This window comes from Salvelinus alpinus, chromosome 7 (genome assembly GCF_045679555.1).
Source record: "Salvelinus alpinus chromosome 7, SLU_Salpinus.1, whole genome shotgun sequence".
Classification (NCBI taxonomy): Eukaryota; Metazoa; Chordata; class Actinopteri; order Salmoniformes; family Salmonidae; genus Salvelinus; species Salvelinus alpinus.
The window spans coordinates 5,259,337-5,274,135 of record NC_092092.1 but is presented as its reverse complement, the minus strand read 5'-3'; the positions used below and the strand labels follow the sequence as shown (position 1 = coordinate 5,274,135).

At 44.2% G+C, this 14,799-nt stretch overlaps 3 protein-coding genes across 6 annotated transcripts in view; 1 reads left to right on the top strand and 2 right to left on the bottom strand.

Moving 5' to 3' along the window:
* The window catches only part of LOC139580351 (calcium-activated potassium channel subunit alpha-1a-like), a 264,274-nt gene that overhangs the window by 116,077 nt on the left and 133,398 nt on the right, over positions 1-14,799 (bottom strand). The gene's annotated exons all lie outside the window — the stretch shown is intronic.
* LOC139580350 (putative nuclease HARBI1) lies at positions 6,277-9,994 on the bottom strand. Of its 2 annotated transcripts, XR_011676022.1 has the most exons (9): positions 9,261-9,994; positions 8,997-9,173; positions 8,845-8,906; positions 8,676-8,762; positions 8,307-8,588; positions 8,192-8,227; positions 7,539-8,093; positions 7,146-7,257; positions 6,277-7,051 (listed from the first exon to the last, which is right to left on the bottom strand). XR_011676022.1 is itself a non-coding variant. In XM_071408919.1 (8 exons), the coding sequence occupies exons 6-8, from the start codon at positions 7,605-7,607 to the stop codon at positions 6,681-6,683; spliced, it is 552 nt and encodes a 183-aa protein (XP_071265020.1). In that variant the 5' UTR covers positions 7,608-8,227; positions 8,307-8,588; positions 8,676-8,762; positions 8,845-8,906; positions 8,997-9,173; positions 9,261-9,994; the 3' UTR covers positions 6,277-6,680. The 2 variants fall into 2 exon arrangements, 1 of the variants encoding a protein (XP_071265020.1); XM_071408919.1 differs by having other exon boundaries at positions 7,539-8,227.
* On the top strand, positions 10,047-14,077 carry LOC139580349 (myb/SANT-like DNA-binding domain-containing protein 4). 2 transcript variants are annotated; one of them, XM_071408918.1, is made up of 11 exons: positions 10,047-10,689; positions 11,023-11,093; positions 11,181-11,357; positions 11,448-11,509; positions 11,592-11,678; positions 11,766-11,807; positions 11,876-12,049; positions 12,129-12,164; positions 12,263-12,817; positions 13,099-13,210; positions 13,305-14,077. In XM_071408918.1, exons 1-8 carry the CDS (start codon positions 10,532-10,534, stop codon positions 12,162-12,164), a joined length of 807 nt encoding a protein of 268 aa, XP_071265019.1. In that variant the 5' UTR covers positions 10,047-10,531; the 3' UTR covers positions 12,263-12,817; positions 13,099-13,210; positions 13,305-14,077. The 2 variants fall into 2 exon arrangements, with proteins under 2 accessions (XP_071265019.1, XP_071265018.1); XM_071408917.1 differs by having other exon boundaries at positions 12,887-13,210.

Genomic DNA, 14,799 nt, shown 5'->3' with positions numbered 1-14,799 from the left:
CAGGCCAGCCTGCCAGCTGGATAGATCTCCTCCTTCTCGCTCTCTTTCTGTGGTTAATAGTATTATTTATGAGGACAGAATATTGTTGACTTTTCTCAGTTGCTTCATGGTGATTTTTGCAGTGAGCTCTATCTGTCTGTACTAAGGTGTACATTTGAGGACATCCTCAGCCTTGAGAGGTTGACAATTCACTCAAGGATGGTTGAGGCTTGAGGCTGAGAGTGTCCTAAAATGTGCACCGCACACTGTCTGTCGCAAATACTGTTTCAGTAGACCTAGAAGGCTAATTACAGGGAGTTCCCTTATCTGTTACAACCTGCTGTCACTGAACACACAACACGCTAACCAACAAGTTGCTGCTGCTGTGTGCCAAAGTGTGACTGAGGCAAGCAGAGAGCCTTGTTGTTAATGACATTGGGTCAGTTAATAACATTGGGTCAGTTAATAACATTGGGTCAGTTAATAACATTGGGTCAGTTAATGACATTGGGTCAGTTAATGACATTGGGTCAGTTAATGACATTGGGTCAGTTAATAACATTGGGTCAGTTAATAACAGTGGGTCAGTTAATGGTGAGAATACACCTGGATGACATGAAGAATGGCCACCACTCCCTCCCTGTTCTCTATGAAGAATGGCCACCACTCCCTCCTTGTTCTCTATGAAGAATGGCCACCACTCCCTCCTTGTTCTCTATGAAGTATGGCCACCACTCCCTCCTTGTTCTCTATGAAGAATGGCCACCACTCCCTCCCTGTTGTCTATGAAGAATGGCCACCACTCCCTCCTTGTTCTCTATGAAGAATGGCCACCACTCCCTCCCTGTTCTCTATGAAGAATGGCCACCACTCCCTCCTTGTTCTCTATGAAGAATGGCCACCACTCCCTCCCTGTTCTCTATGAAGAATGGCCACCACTCCCTCCTTGTTCTCTATGAAGAATGGCCACCACTCCCTCCTTGTTCTCTATGAAGAATGGCCACCACTCCCTCCTTGTTCTCTATGAAGAATGGCCACCACTCCCTCCTTGTTCTCTATGAAGAATGGCCACCACTCCCTCCCTGTTCTCTATGAAGAATGGCCACCACTCCATCCTTGTTCTCTATGAAGAATGGCCACCACTCCCTGCCTGTTCTCTATGAAGAATGGCCACCACTCCCTCCTTGTTCTCTATGAAGAATGGCCACCACTCCCTCCTTGTTCTCTATGAAGAATGGCCACCACTCCCTCCTTGTTCTCTATGAAGAATGGCCACCACTCCCTCCCTGTTCTCTATGAAGAATGGCCACCACTCCCTCCTTGTTCTCTATGAAGAATGGCCACCACTCCCTCCCTGTTCTCTATGAGGAATGGCCACCACTCCCTCCTTGTTCTCTATGAAGAATGGCCACCACTCCCTCCTTGTTGTCTATGAAGAATGGCCACCACTCCCTCCTTGTTGTCTATGAAGAATGGCCACCACTCCCTCCTTGTTCTCTATGAAGAATGGCCACCACTCCCTCCTTGTTCTCTATGAAGAATGGCCACCACTCCCTCCTTGTTCTCTATGAAGAATGGCCACCACTCCCTCCTTGTTCTCTATGAAGAATGGCCACCACTCCCTCCTTGTTCTCTATGAAGAATGGCCACCACTCCCTCCTTGTTCTCTATGAAGAATGGCCACCACTCCCTCCTTGTTGTCTATGAAGAATGGCCACCACTCCCTCCTTGTTCTCTATGAAGAATGGCCACCACTCCCTCCTTGTTCTCTATGAAGAATGGCCACCACTCCCTCCCTGTTCTCTATGAAGAATGACCACCACTCCCTCCTTGTTGTCTATGAAGAATGGCCACCACTCCCTCCTTGTTCACTATGAAGAATGGCCACCACTCCCTCCTTGTTCTCTATGAAGAATGGCCACCACTCCCTCCCTGTTCTCTATGAAGAATGGCCACCACTCCCTCCTTGTTGTCTATGAAGAATGGCCACCACTCCCTCCTTGTTGTCTATGAAGAATGGCCACCACTCCCTCCCTGTTCTCTATGAAGAATGGCCACCACTCCCTCCCTGTTCTCTATGAAGAATGGCCACCACTCCCTCCTTGTTGTCTATGAAGTATGGCCACCACTCCCTCCTTGTTGTCTCCCTGTTCTCTGGGCTTCACAAAAACCTTTCAGAACTTTACCTTTCTAATGGCACATCTTATCTGCAACATCAGAAGGCTAAATAATGGCAATATAGCCCTTTTAAGGGGGGGAGTGGTTCAGTGGAGGCTGCTGATTGGAGGACGGCTCATAATAATGGTTGGAACGGAGCAAATGGAATGGCATCAAACACATAGAAGCCCTGTGTTTTATGTATTTGGTACCATTCCACTGTTTCCGATCCAGCCATTACCACGAGCCCATCCTCCCCAATTAAGGTGCCACCAACCTCCTGTGGTGTGGTTATGGCATTGAAATGAGCAGACTTGTTTTTGGTGCTCTCCTGCCAATTTCGGTGAAATTATTTGAATATCTTATTTTTATCATCCTCGTAACACGAACAGCAATTGTATTGGACAATTTCAGGCATATATACATCCATTATGAATTGACTCAAACATAGTCCTCCTAAAACAAGAAGAACAACTCACAACGTGGTCCAGGCTAGGCAAGTTAGCCCTGCTAATTCTGCTTGCTCTACTAACCCAGTTAGCCCTGCTAAATTAGCTAGCTCTACTAACCCAGTTAGCCCTGCTTATTCAGCTAGCTCTACTAACCCAGTTAGCCCTGCTAATTCAGCTTGCTGTACTAACCCAGTTAGCCCTGCTAATTCAGCTAGCTCTACTAACCCAGTTAGCCCTGCTAATTCAGCTAGCTCTACTAACCCAGTTAGCCCTGCTAATTCAGCTAGCTCTACTAACCCAGTTAGCCCTGGCAATTCATCCACCTCTACTAACCCAGTTAGCCCTGGCAATTCATCCACCTCTACTAACCCAGTTAGCCCTGGCAATTCATCCACCTCTACTAACCCAGTTTGCCCTGGCAATTTATCCACCTCTACTAACCCAGGTAGCTCTGGCAATTCATCTACCTCTACTAACCCAGTTAGCCCTGGCAATTCATCCACCTCCACTAACCCAGTTAGCCCTGGCAATTCATCCACCTCTACTAACCCAGTTAGCTCTGGCAATTCATCCACCTCTACTAACCCAGTTAGCCCTGGCAATTTATCCACCTCTACTAACCCAGTTAGCCCTGGCAATTCATCCACCTCTACTAACCCAGTTAGCCCTGGCAATTCATCCACCTCTACTAACCCAGTTAGCTCTGGCAATTTATCCACCTCTACTAACCCAGTTAGCCCTGGCAATTCATCCACCTCTACTAACCCAGTTAGCTCTGGCATTTCATCCACCTCTACTAACCCAGTTAGCCCTGGCAATTTATCCACCTCTACCAACCCAGTTAGCCCTGGCAATTAATCTACTTCTACTAACCCAGTTAGCTCTGGCAATTCATCTACCGCTACTAACCCAGTTAGCTCTGGCAATTCATCCACTTCTACTAACCCAGTTAGCCCTGCTAATTCAGCTAGCTCTACTAACCCAGTTAGCCCTGGCAATTCATCTACCTCTACTAACCCAGTTAGCTCTGGCAACTCATCTACCGCTACTAACCCAGTTAGCTCTGGCAATTAATCTACCTCTACTAACCCAGTTAGCCCTGCAAGCTCAGCTAGCCCCTCACACCTTGAGTCTGACATGGCAACCAACAATGTCGACAACCTAAACCAGAACCAGAGCAAAGGGGTCTTGGAATCAATCTCTGCCATGAGGGCGGACCTTTCCACCAAACTTGAAGGTGTCCTAACGTGGGTTAGTGAGGTTAAACATGACCTTCAAGCCTACTCCACGTGCTTGGACAAAGCAGACAAACGCATTAGCACAGTGGAAGATACTGTAGTCACTGTCAAAACAACAGCTCCTACAGGCCCGAGAAGCCACCCCTCTTCCCGAGTCCTTATCATGAAGTTTCTCAACCTTCTAGACAAAGAGAGTGATGCAGAAAGCCAGGGCTAAGGCCAAGATGATGAACGGGGACCAAGAGATCATGTTCTTCCCTAGACTATCTACGGACCTGCATCGAAAAAGAAAATGCTACAACGGGGTCAAACGTCAGCTTCGGTCCCTCAATATTGCCTATGTAATAGCATTCCCAGCTAAATTACATCTGACAAACAATGGACGGTCACACAAGTTTGAATCTCCCTTTAAAGCCGAGATGTTCATCCGTGACATACAACGTGAATCTTCTTCCTAGCCAAAGTTGCCGCTGAGTAGTATACCACCACTTTGGACTACGGAGAATTAAACCACCTTGGATAATGTGACTGTTGGCTAGCTAACTAAAACTAGCTAGCTAGCATAACAGTTTGCTAAGTGAAAAATACGGCGAGCTAGCCCACTCAAAGTTTCCTTATATTATTATATTAAATATAAACTTAACAGTCAACAATTTCAACGATTTTACTGAGTTACAGATCATATAAGGAAATCAGTCAATTTAAATAAATGTATTAAGCCAAAATCTATGGATTTCATGGGAAAGGCCTAGTCAGCTGTACAACTGAATGCCTTCAACTGAAATGTGTCTACTGCATTTAACCCAACCCCTCTAAATCAGAGAGGTGTGGGGGACTGCCTTAATCGACATGTATGTCTTTGGCACCCAGGGAACAGTGGGTTAACTGCCTTGCTCAGGGGCAGAACAAGAGATTTTTACCTTATCAGCTCGGGGATTCAATCCAGCAACCTTTCGGTTACTGGCCTAACACTCTATCCACTAGTCTACCTGCCGCAACATGACTGGGCAGGGGCGCAGCCATGGGTGGGCCTGGGAGGGCAAAGTTCCACCCACTTGGGAGACTGACTGGCCCACCCACTGGGGAGCCAGGCCCAGCCAATCAGAATTCGTTTTTTCCCCACATAAAGGCTTTATTATAGACAGAAATACTCCTCAGTTTCATCAGCTGTCTGTTTAGCTGGCCTCAGACGATCCCGCAGGTGAAGAAGCTAAATGTGGAGGTCCTGGCCTGGCATGGTTACACATGGTTGTGAGGCCGGTTGGACGTACTGCCAAGTTCTCTAAAAAGACGTTGGAGGCAGCTTAAGGTAGAGAAATTAACATTAAATTATCTGGCAACAGGTCTGGTGGATATTCCTGCAGTCAGTATGCAAATTGCACGCTCCCTCAAAACTTGAGACATGTTGTGTGACAAAATTGCACATTTTAGAGTGGCCTTTTATTGTCCCCAGCACAAGGTGCACCTGTGTAATGATCATGCTGTTTAATCAGCTTCTTGATATGCAACACTTGTCAGGTGGATGGATTATCTTGACAAAAGATAAATGCTCACTAACAGGGGAGTAAACACATTTGTGCACAATATTTAAGAGAAATAAGCTTTTTGTGCGTATGGAAACTTTTTGGGATCTTTTATTTCAGCTCATGAAACATTTATTTATTTATTTATTTATTTTTATTTATTTTTTATCTTTATTTTAACAGGGAAAACAGACTGAGACCTGGGGCCTGTTGCACAAAACTAGGATAAGGGATTAAGCCAGGATATCTTGGTGATCCTGGCTCAATTGATCCGTAATCCGGTTGCACTAAAGATGGATAGGGGGCAGGAGGATATGTTATGGTATAAATTACCATGGAGATTTATTCTGTGGAGCTAGCCTGCTCCAGACCAGGCTAAATTCCAGGATCTATTTAATCTCATCCCTAATGTCAGTCAGCAGTCACCACAAATGGAAACCAATAGTTATTTCACTGCTCACTATACATTGTTATCACATATAACTAGACCCACTGTTATTATTTAAACGTTTGTGATCATTAATTTCAATGATTTTGGATAAAAAATGATTTTTAGATGATGTTGCTATCATTAGATAATTTACAGTTTCCCATAGACTATAAGGCTATATATAAAATGATAGAATATTAGGGCCACAGAGGGGAAAAAAACACAAGTCATAATATTGTAACCAGTTGTTTTAAAGGAGGACAGTTGTTAAAATGACAGATGTGGGGCATTTCGTGAAATTGTACTTCAGTATGGTTTCATAAACAAAGACATGCTGATGTGCCAGAATATTAAGTATCACATTGTCATAAGTATCAAAACTGTAAAAACAATATGTAGCTTTTCTGCAGAAAGAACCAGCCTCATAAATTTATGACTTTATCCTTTTTCTTCAGTGTGGCCCTAGTACTCTGTCATATAAACAAATACACATTCCATATGAATATAAAAACACAATGTGTAACATTATGTTCCTTTATTGAATAAGGACAAAACAAAGCAGGTAAACCATCAGCTCCTTTCGAAACTGAAGTCACAGTGACTCTACAAGATGGAAAGCACAGAATCCAAGCATATTATACAAAATGATACATACACATTCAAAGGTCTGTATATAACACACCCTGCATGTCTGCACACTAAAATAAATGCAGGACAAATCCATACACATCAACTGAACAGACAAATGAATGGATGCAGTAGCCTCCCTGCAGCCTTGTATTACACACAGTATACCGCACAAACATCATAAGAGGCCAAATTCGTCAAAAAACGAACCCAAAAAAACCCAAATTCCTCTGCCACCGCAGGACATATTTAACCAAAATTGAAAGCACACATACTAACTAAAATAATTCAACACATATTGGTCCCTCAGCAGCCGACCACTGTCGTCATCAGGGAAGATTGCCGGATTGTCCCAGTCCATGGCTGGTGGCACTCTGGGGGCCCTCTCCTTCCTCAGGCAGGCCACATTGTGGAGGACAGCACAAGCCACAGTAATATCACATGCCCTAACAGGGCTGACCCTTAATTTGTGAAGGCAGTGAAAGCGTGCCTTCAGGAGGCCAAAGGTCATTTCAACTCTGGCCCTGGTCCTGGCATGGGCATGGTTGTAGGCCTGCTGTGCTTCCTGGGGGTCTGTGAAAGGTGTCAGGAGAAAAGGCTGGCAGCCATACCCCCTGTCTCCCAGCAACACACCAGAGAATTCACCTGTCAACACAAAATCTCATCATTACTACCTCATAAACACAGTGATATTCTTGACACAGCCATGATGGTTATAAATAGGGGTTGTGTGGCTTACCTTGTGATAGGCACTGATAGATTTCAGAGGCCCGAAAGATTCTGGAGTCATGGACTGAGCCAGGCCATTTTGCCACAACATTGCTGATCACACAGTCAGCATTGCAGACCATCTGAAATCATAAGATGAGGAATATTACACCAATCAATGCACATCACTGGCAATGCAGAGTGTTCGTCAATGGACAATATCAAAAAGTTATGTTCACCTGAACATTAATGCTGTGAAAGGATTTCCTATTCACAAAATCGGCCTCATGGGCACCTGAGGGGGCTTTTATCCTTATGTGTGTGCAGTCCACTGCACCAATGACATTGGGGAAACCTGTCACACAAAGTAATGAGTATCCTACTATGTGTTAACAGTTGTCCTGTAATTTGTAGATCCTCTTACCTGCAATCCTATAGAACTCCTCTTTGATGTCACAGAGTCTTCTGTGGCCAGGGAAGGAGATGAAGACATCTGCTAATGCTTTGATAGCCAGACACACACTCCTTATTGTGCGGCAAATTGTGGCCTTGTTCAGCTGTTCTGCATCCCCCACTGAGTACAGGAAGGCTCCACTAGCAAAAAAGCGCAAGGCCACACAAACCATTTGCTCCACACTCAGTGCATGGCTCCGTGCAGTGCGGTGCTTAATCCTGGGACCCAGTAGTCTGCATAGATACCTGATGCCATCTGCAGAAAACCTGTATCTTTCATATAGATGGTCATCAGGGAAGGCCAGTGGGTCCAACCGGTCCCTGAAGACCCTTTCTCGCCTGAAGGCTCTCCTCAGCACAAGTGCTTCTTCATCCACCACATCTCGCACGAATGGGCATGCCATTGTCAGAGCAGAAAGGAACACACAATTTTGGGCCTTCATATAGACTAGTCGCCACACCTGGTGCTGGGGGGGTGGGCAAAAGAGGGCGATGCCTTATAACGATGACTTGGTTGTACTGATTGCTGGGAAAATAAAAAAAACCTTAGAAAGATGCCACCGTCCTGTGTGCTCACAATAAGAGCTCATATGTCATGGCTCACTTGACTTTACGAGAATATACCTAATTTTTATTTTGAGCTGTGTCATCTTCTTGGAGCTGGGGGAGGAAAGAAAAATAATGAATAATACATTTGTGTTACAGTTAGCATACAGTGTACATTGAAGGCATATCTCACCTCCCTCTCAAGTTTTTTTATTTCAAGGTCCAGTTTCCTAATTGTCCTCTTTTTTATTTCGGACTCCAGTGCAAGATTTTCCATCTTTTTCTTCTTGTACTGAATGTCTATGTCTGCCAGTTCTATTTGGCGCCGGAGGTGGTTGCCATACAACTTTCTGATAGCTTGTGAGCTCTGTGAACACAATACAATTAGCGCAGCTGGAATTTGGCAGGATGTGGTGTCCTTTTATTAATACGCACTGTTGCCAGGCTGGTTTTCCCACTGTATAGCATCTGGGTCCTGTAAAAGAAATTAGATTTTTTGATTTTGATGAGGACTCCTCACCATTGTAGAGTAAATAGTACTTTCACAGTCTTAACATGATACCTCATGCCTTCTGGAATCCAGAGAGATGGTCTCCTCCTCATCATCGTCGCCATCATGTGCTGTTGCTGCTGCACTGGGGCCTTCACCCTATCACATTTAATCGGATTCATATTGAAGCTAGTAGACAAGACATGCCAGGCCTACAGTATGCCTTTGATGGAGTACTCACTGGATCAGCATCGTCTGGTGCTTGTGCTGGTGGCTCTAACAGGAACACAGTGCTGCCAGACACTGCAAGGCAATAGGTAAACCAAAGTCAGACAGTCCAAATTGATTCAATATGAATGTGGTTGTATCCCATGTAGAGATGGAAGGACATACCTTGAATGAAGCGGGTGGCATCTTGGGAGGAACCTATGCTCGTCTCTTTCCCCCCAGGGATCCCCTCTAAGACGGGCCTGCCTTTATTTAGCTCCAAGGCCATGTCCTCTGCTGGGGTAAGGTCAGCCTTTGGTGACCCACCACCCGTGCCTTGTCTGTGGGTATTCTTTTTCACTGCTAAAACAGTACAGACAATGTGTGAGCAGGCACCTTCTGGGTACAATATATGCTTGTGCTTTGTTAAATATTAGTCAGGGACCATACCATTCTGCAGAATGTTCTTGTATTTGATTTTGACCTGCTGCCATGTCCGTTTTGGCCCGTTCATGTTTAATCTACACACACACACACACACACACACACACACACACACACACACATTTAATGGAGTCACACTGCAAAAAATTACTTGGTATTTTTGTCTTGTTTTCAGTAAAAATATCAAAAAATGTATCATAGCTTTATACAGTGTGATGGAGTTACTTTACACAATTTCACTCATATCTGCAGTGCATTTCAATTAAAAATTTAACCGTTTCATAATTACAGTACAACTGCATTTTTGGAGATGTGAATTAAATATTTGAATTGTAATTGTGATGTTTCAGCGGAGCGGTGAGTGTGTAATTGTGCACTACTTACGCATTCAGGCGGTCTGCAATACTTTGCCACGCTTTTTCTCTTTGCTTTATCACTGTGGCGGTGTTGCCTTTCTTCTTAATTATATCTTTTACCTCCTCGTATGCCTCCATGAGGATTTGTGCTTCCGACGGGGAAAAGTACGCGGCTCTAGTTGCCATGGTAAATCAGTTAATCTGTGATCTGTGGCGGGGTCTATTTGAGTGAGCCGTGAGCGCGCACCTATCCAGGATTGGTTTCACCTGGCTTAATGAATCCGTGTCTGCTCATCCTGGCTTGGTCTTTGTGCAACCAATTAAGCCTGGACGCACATGTTTTGGCTTCATTGAGCTCAGCTGAGTCATTTATCCCGGATGTCTTAATTATACTTTTGTGCAACAGGCCCCTGGATCTCTTTTACGGCTGTGCCCTGTGTAAACATGTTGACATGTACAGTTTTAGACATACAGACAAGAACATTTCAAAACATACACAATTCAACAGAAACAATCACAGACAACATCATATTGATCCTCCATAAGCATTTTAAAATGGGCAAGGGACACCAGAGTGTCTAACTTAAGTTGGATCTGCAGTTTGTTCCATAAATAAGGTGCAAAGGAACTGAAGGCAGTCCTACCCAACTCTGTGGAGACCGCAGGAGTCTCTAATGTAATCCACATCTGTGATCTGGGGCCTGTTGCACAAAAGTAGAATTAAGACATCCGGGATAAATGACTCAGCTGAGCTCAATGAAGCCAAAACATGTGCGTCCAGGCTTAATTGGTTGCACAAAGACCAAGCCAGGATGAGCAGACACGGATTCATTAAGCCAGGTGAAACCAATCCTGGATAGGTGCGCGCTCACGGCTCACTCAAATAGACCCCGCCACAGATCACAGATTAACTGATTTACCATGGCAACTAGAGCCGCGTACTTTTCCCCGTCGGAAGCACAAATCCTCATGGAGGCATACGAGGAGGTAAAAGATATAATTAAGAAGAAAGGCAACACCGCCACAGTGATAAAGCAAAGAGAAAAAGCGTGGCAAAGTATTGCAGACCGCCTGAATGCGTAAGTAGTGCACAATTACACACTCACCGCTCCGCTGAAACATCACAATTACAATTCAAATATTTAATTCACATCTCCAAAAATGCAGTTGTACTGTAATTATGAAACGGTTAAATTTTTAATTGAAATGCACTGCAGATATGAGTGAAATTGTGTAAAGTAACTCCATCACACTGTATAAAGCTATGATACATTTTTTGATATTTTTACTGAAAACAAGACAAAAATACCAAGTAATTTTTTGCAGTGTGACTCCATTAAATGTGTGTGTGTGTGTGTGTGTGTGTGTGTGTGTGTGTGTGTGTGTGTGTGTGTGTGTGTGTGTGTGTGTAGATTAAACATGAACGGGCCAAAACGGACATGGCAGCAGGTCAAAATCAAATACAAGAACATTCTGCAGAATGGTATGGTCCCTGACTAATATTTAACAAAGCACAAGCATATATTGTACCCAGAAGGTGCCTGCTCACACATTGTCTGTACTGTTTTAGCAGTGAAAAAGAATACCCACAGACAAGGCACGGGTGGTGGGTCACCAAAGGCTGACCTTACCCCAGCAGAGGACATGGCCTTGGAGCTAAATAAAGGCAGGCCCGTCTTAGAGGGGATCCCTGGGGGGAAAGAGACGAGCATAGGTTCCTCCCAAGATGCCACCCGCTTCATTCAAGGTATGTCCTTCCATCTCTACATGGGATACAACCACATTCATATTGAATCAATTTGGACTGTCTGACTTTGGTTTACCTATTGCCTTGCAGTGTCTGGCAGCACTGTGTTCCTGTTAGAGCCACCAGCACAAGCACCAGACGATGCTGATCCAGTGAGTACTCCATCAAAGGCATACTGTAGGCCTGGCATGTCTTGTCTACTAGCTTCAATATGAATCCGATTAAATGTGATAGGGTGAAGGCCCCAGTGCAGCAGCAACAGCACATGATGGAGACGATGATGAGGAGGAGACCATCTCTCTGGATTCCAGAAGGCATGAGGTATCATGTTAAGACTGTGAAAGTACTATTTACTCTACAATGGTGAGGAGTCCTCATCAAAATCAAAAAATCTAATTTCTTTTACAGGACCCAGATGCTATACAGTGGGAAAACCAGCCTGGCAACATAGTGCGTATTAATAAAAGGACACCACATCCTGCCAAATTCCAGCTGCGCTAATTGTATTGTGTTCACAGAGCTCACAAGCTATCAGAAAGTTGTATGGCAACCACCTCCGGCGCCAAATAGAACTGGCAGACATAGACATTCAGTACAAGAAGAAAAAGATGGAAAATCTTGCACTGGAGTCCGAAATAAAAAAGAGGACAATTAGGAAACTGGACCTTGAAATAAAAAAACTTGAGAGGGAGGTGAGATATGCCTTCAATGTACACTGTATGCTAACTGTAACACAAATGTATTAATCATTATTTTTCTTTCCTCCCCCAGCTCCAAGAAGATGACACAGCTCAAAATAAAAATTAGGTATATTCTCGTAAAGTCAAGTGAGCCATGACATATGAGCTCTTATTGTGAGCACACAGGACGGTGGCATCTTTCTAAGGTTTTTTTTATTTTCCCAGCAATCAGTACAACCAAGTCATCGTTATAAGGCATCGCCCTCTTTTGCCCACCCCCCCAGCACCAGGTGTGGCCACTAGCCTATATGAAGGCCCAAAATTGTGTGTTCCTTTCTGCTCTGACAATGGCATGCCCATTCGTGCGAGATGTGGTGGATGAAGAAGCACTTGTGCTGAGGAGAGCCTTCAGGCGAGAAAGGGTCTTCAGGGACCGGTTGGACCCACTGGCCTTCCCTGATGACCATCTATATGAAAGATACAGGTTTTCTGCAGATGGCATCAGGTATCTATGCAGACTACTGGGTCCCAGGATTAAGCACCGCACTGCACGGAGCCATGCACTGAGTGTGGAGCAAATGGTTTGTGTGGCCTTGCGCTTTTTTGCTAGTGGAGCCTTCCTGTACTCAGTGGGGGATGCAGAACAGCTGAACAAGGCCACAATTTGCCGCACAATAAGGAGTGTGTGTCTGGCTATCAAAGCATTAGCAGATGTCTTCATCTCCTTCCCTGGCCACAGAAGACTCTGTGACATCAAAGAGGAGTTCTATAGGATTGCAGGTAAGAGGATCTACAAATTACAGGACAACTGTTAACACATAGTAGGATACTCATTACTTTGTGTGACAGGTTTCCCCAATGTCATTGGTGCAGTGGACTGCACACACATAAGGATAAAAGCCCCCTCAGGTGCCCATGAGGCCGATTTTGTGAATAGGAAATCCTTTCACAGCATTAATGTTCAGGTGAACATAACTTTTTGATATTGTCCATTGACGAACACTCTGCATTGCCAGTGATGTGCATTGATTGGTGTAATATTCCTCATCTTATGATTTCAGATGGTCTGCAATGCTGACTGTGTGATCAGCAATGTTGTGGCAAAATGGCCTGGCTCAGTCCATGACTCCAGAATCTTTCGGGCCTCTGAAATCTATCAGTGCCTATCACAAGGTAAGCCACACAACCCCTATTTATAACCATCATGGCTGTGTCAAGAATATCACTGTGTTTATGAGGTAGTAATGATGAGATTTTGTGTTGACAGGTGAATTCTCTGGTGTGTTGCTGGGAGACAGGGGGTATGGCTGCCAGCCTTTTCTCCTGACACCTTTCACAGACCCCCAGGAAGCACACCAGGCCTACAACCATGCCCATGCCAGGACCAGGGCCAGAGTTGAAATGACCTTTGGCCTCCTGAAGGCACGCTTTCACTGCCTTCACAAATTAAGGGTCAGCCCTGTTAGGGCATGTGATATTACTGTGGCTTGTGCTGTCCTCCACAATGTGGCCTGCCTGAGGAAGGAGAGGGCCCCCAGAGTGCCACCAGCCATGGACTGGGACAATCCGGCAATCTTCCCTGATGACGACAGTGGTCGGCTGCTGAGGGACCAATATGTGTTGAATTATTTTAGTTAGTATGTGTGCTTTCAATTTTGGTTAAATATGTCCTGCGGTGGCAGAGGAATTTGGGTTTTTTTGGGTTCGTTTTTTGACGAATTTGGCCTCTTATGATGTTTGTGCGGTATACTGTGTGTAATACAAGGCTGCAGGGAGGCTACTGCATCCATTCATTTGTCTGTTCAGTTGATGTGTATGGATTTGTCCTGCATTTATTTTAGTGTGCAGACATGCAGGGTGTGTTATATACAGACCTTTGAATGTGTATGTATCATTTTGTATAATATGCTTGGATTCTGTGCTTTCCATCTTGTAGAGTCACTGTGACTTCAGTTTCGAAAGGAGCTGATGGTTTACCTGCTTTGTTTTGTCCTTATTCAATAAAGGAACATAATGTTACACATTGTGTTTTTATATTCATATGGAATGTGTATTTGTTTATATGACAGAGTACTAGGGCCACACTGAAGAAAAAGGATAAAGTCATAAATTTATGAGGCTGGTTCTTTCTGCAGAAAAGCTACATATTGTTTTTACAGTTTTGATACTTATGACAATGTGATACTTAATATTCTGGCACATCAGCATGTCTTTGTTTATGAAACCATACTGAAGTACAATTTCACGAAATGCCCCACATCTGTCATTTTAACAACTGTCCTCCTTTAAAACAACTGGTTACAATATTATGACTTGTGTTTTTTTCCCCTCTGTGGCCCTAATATTCTATCATTTTATATATAGCCTTATAGTCTATGGGAAACTGTAAATTATCTAATGATAGCAACATCATCTAAAAATCATTTTTTATCCAAAATCATTGAAATTAATGATCACAAACGTTTAAATAATAACAGTGGGTCTAGTTATATGTGATAACAATGTATAGTGAGCAGTGAAATAACTATTGGTTTCCATTTGTGGTGACTGCTGACTGACATTAGGGATGAGATTAAATAGATCCTGGAATTTAGCCTGGTCTGGAGCAGGCTAGCTCCACAGAATAAATCTCCATGGTAATTTATACCATAACATATCCTCCTGCCCCCTATCCATCTTTAGTGCAACCGGATTACGGATCAATTGAGCCAGGATCACCAAGATATCCTGGCTTAATCCCTTATCCTAGTTTTGTGCAACAG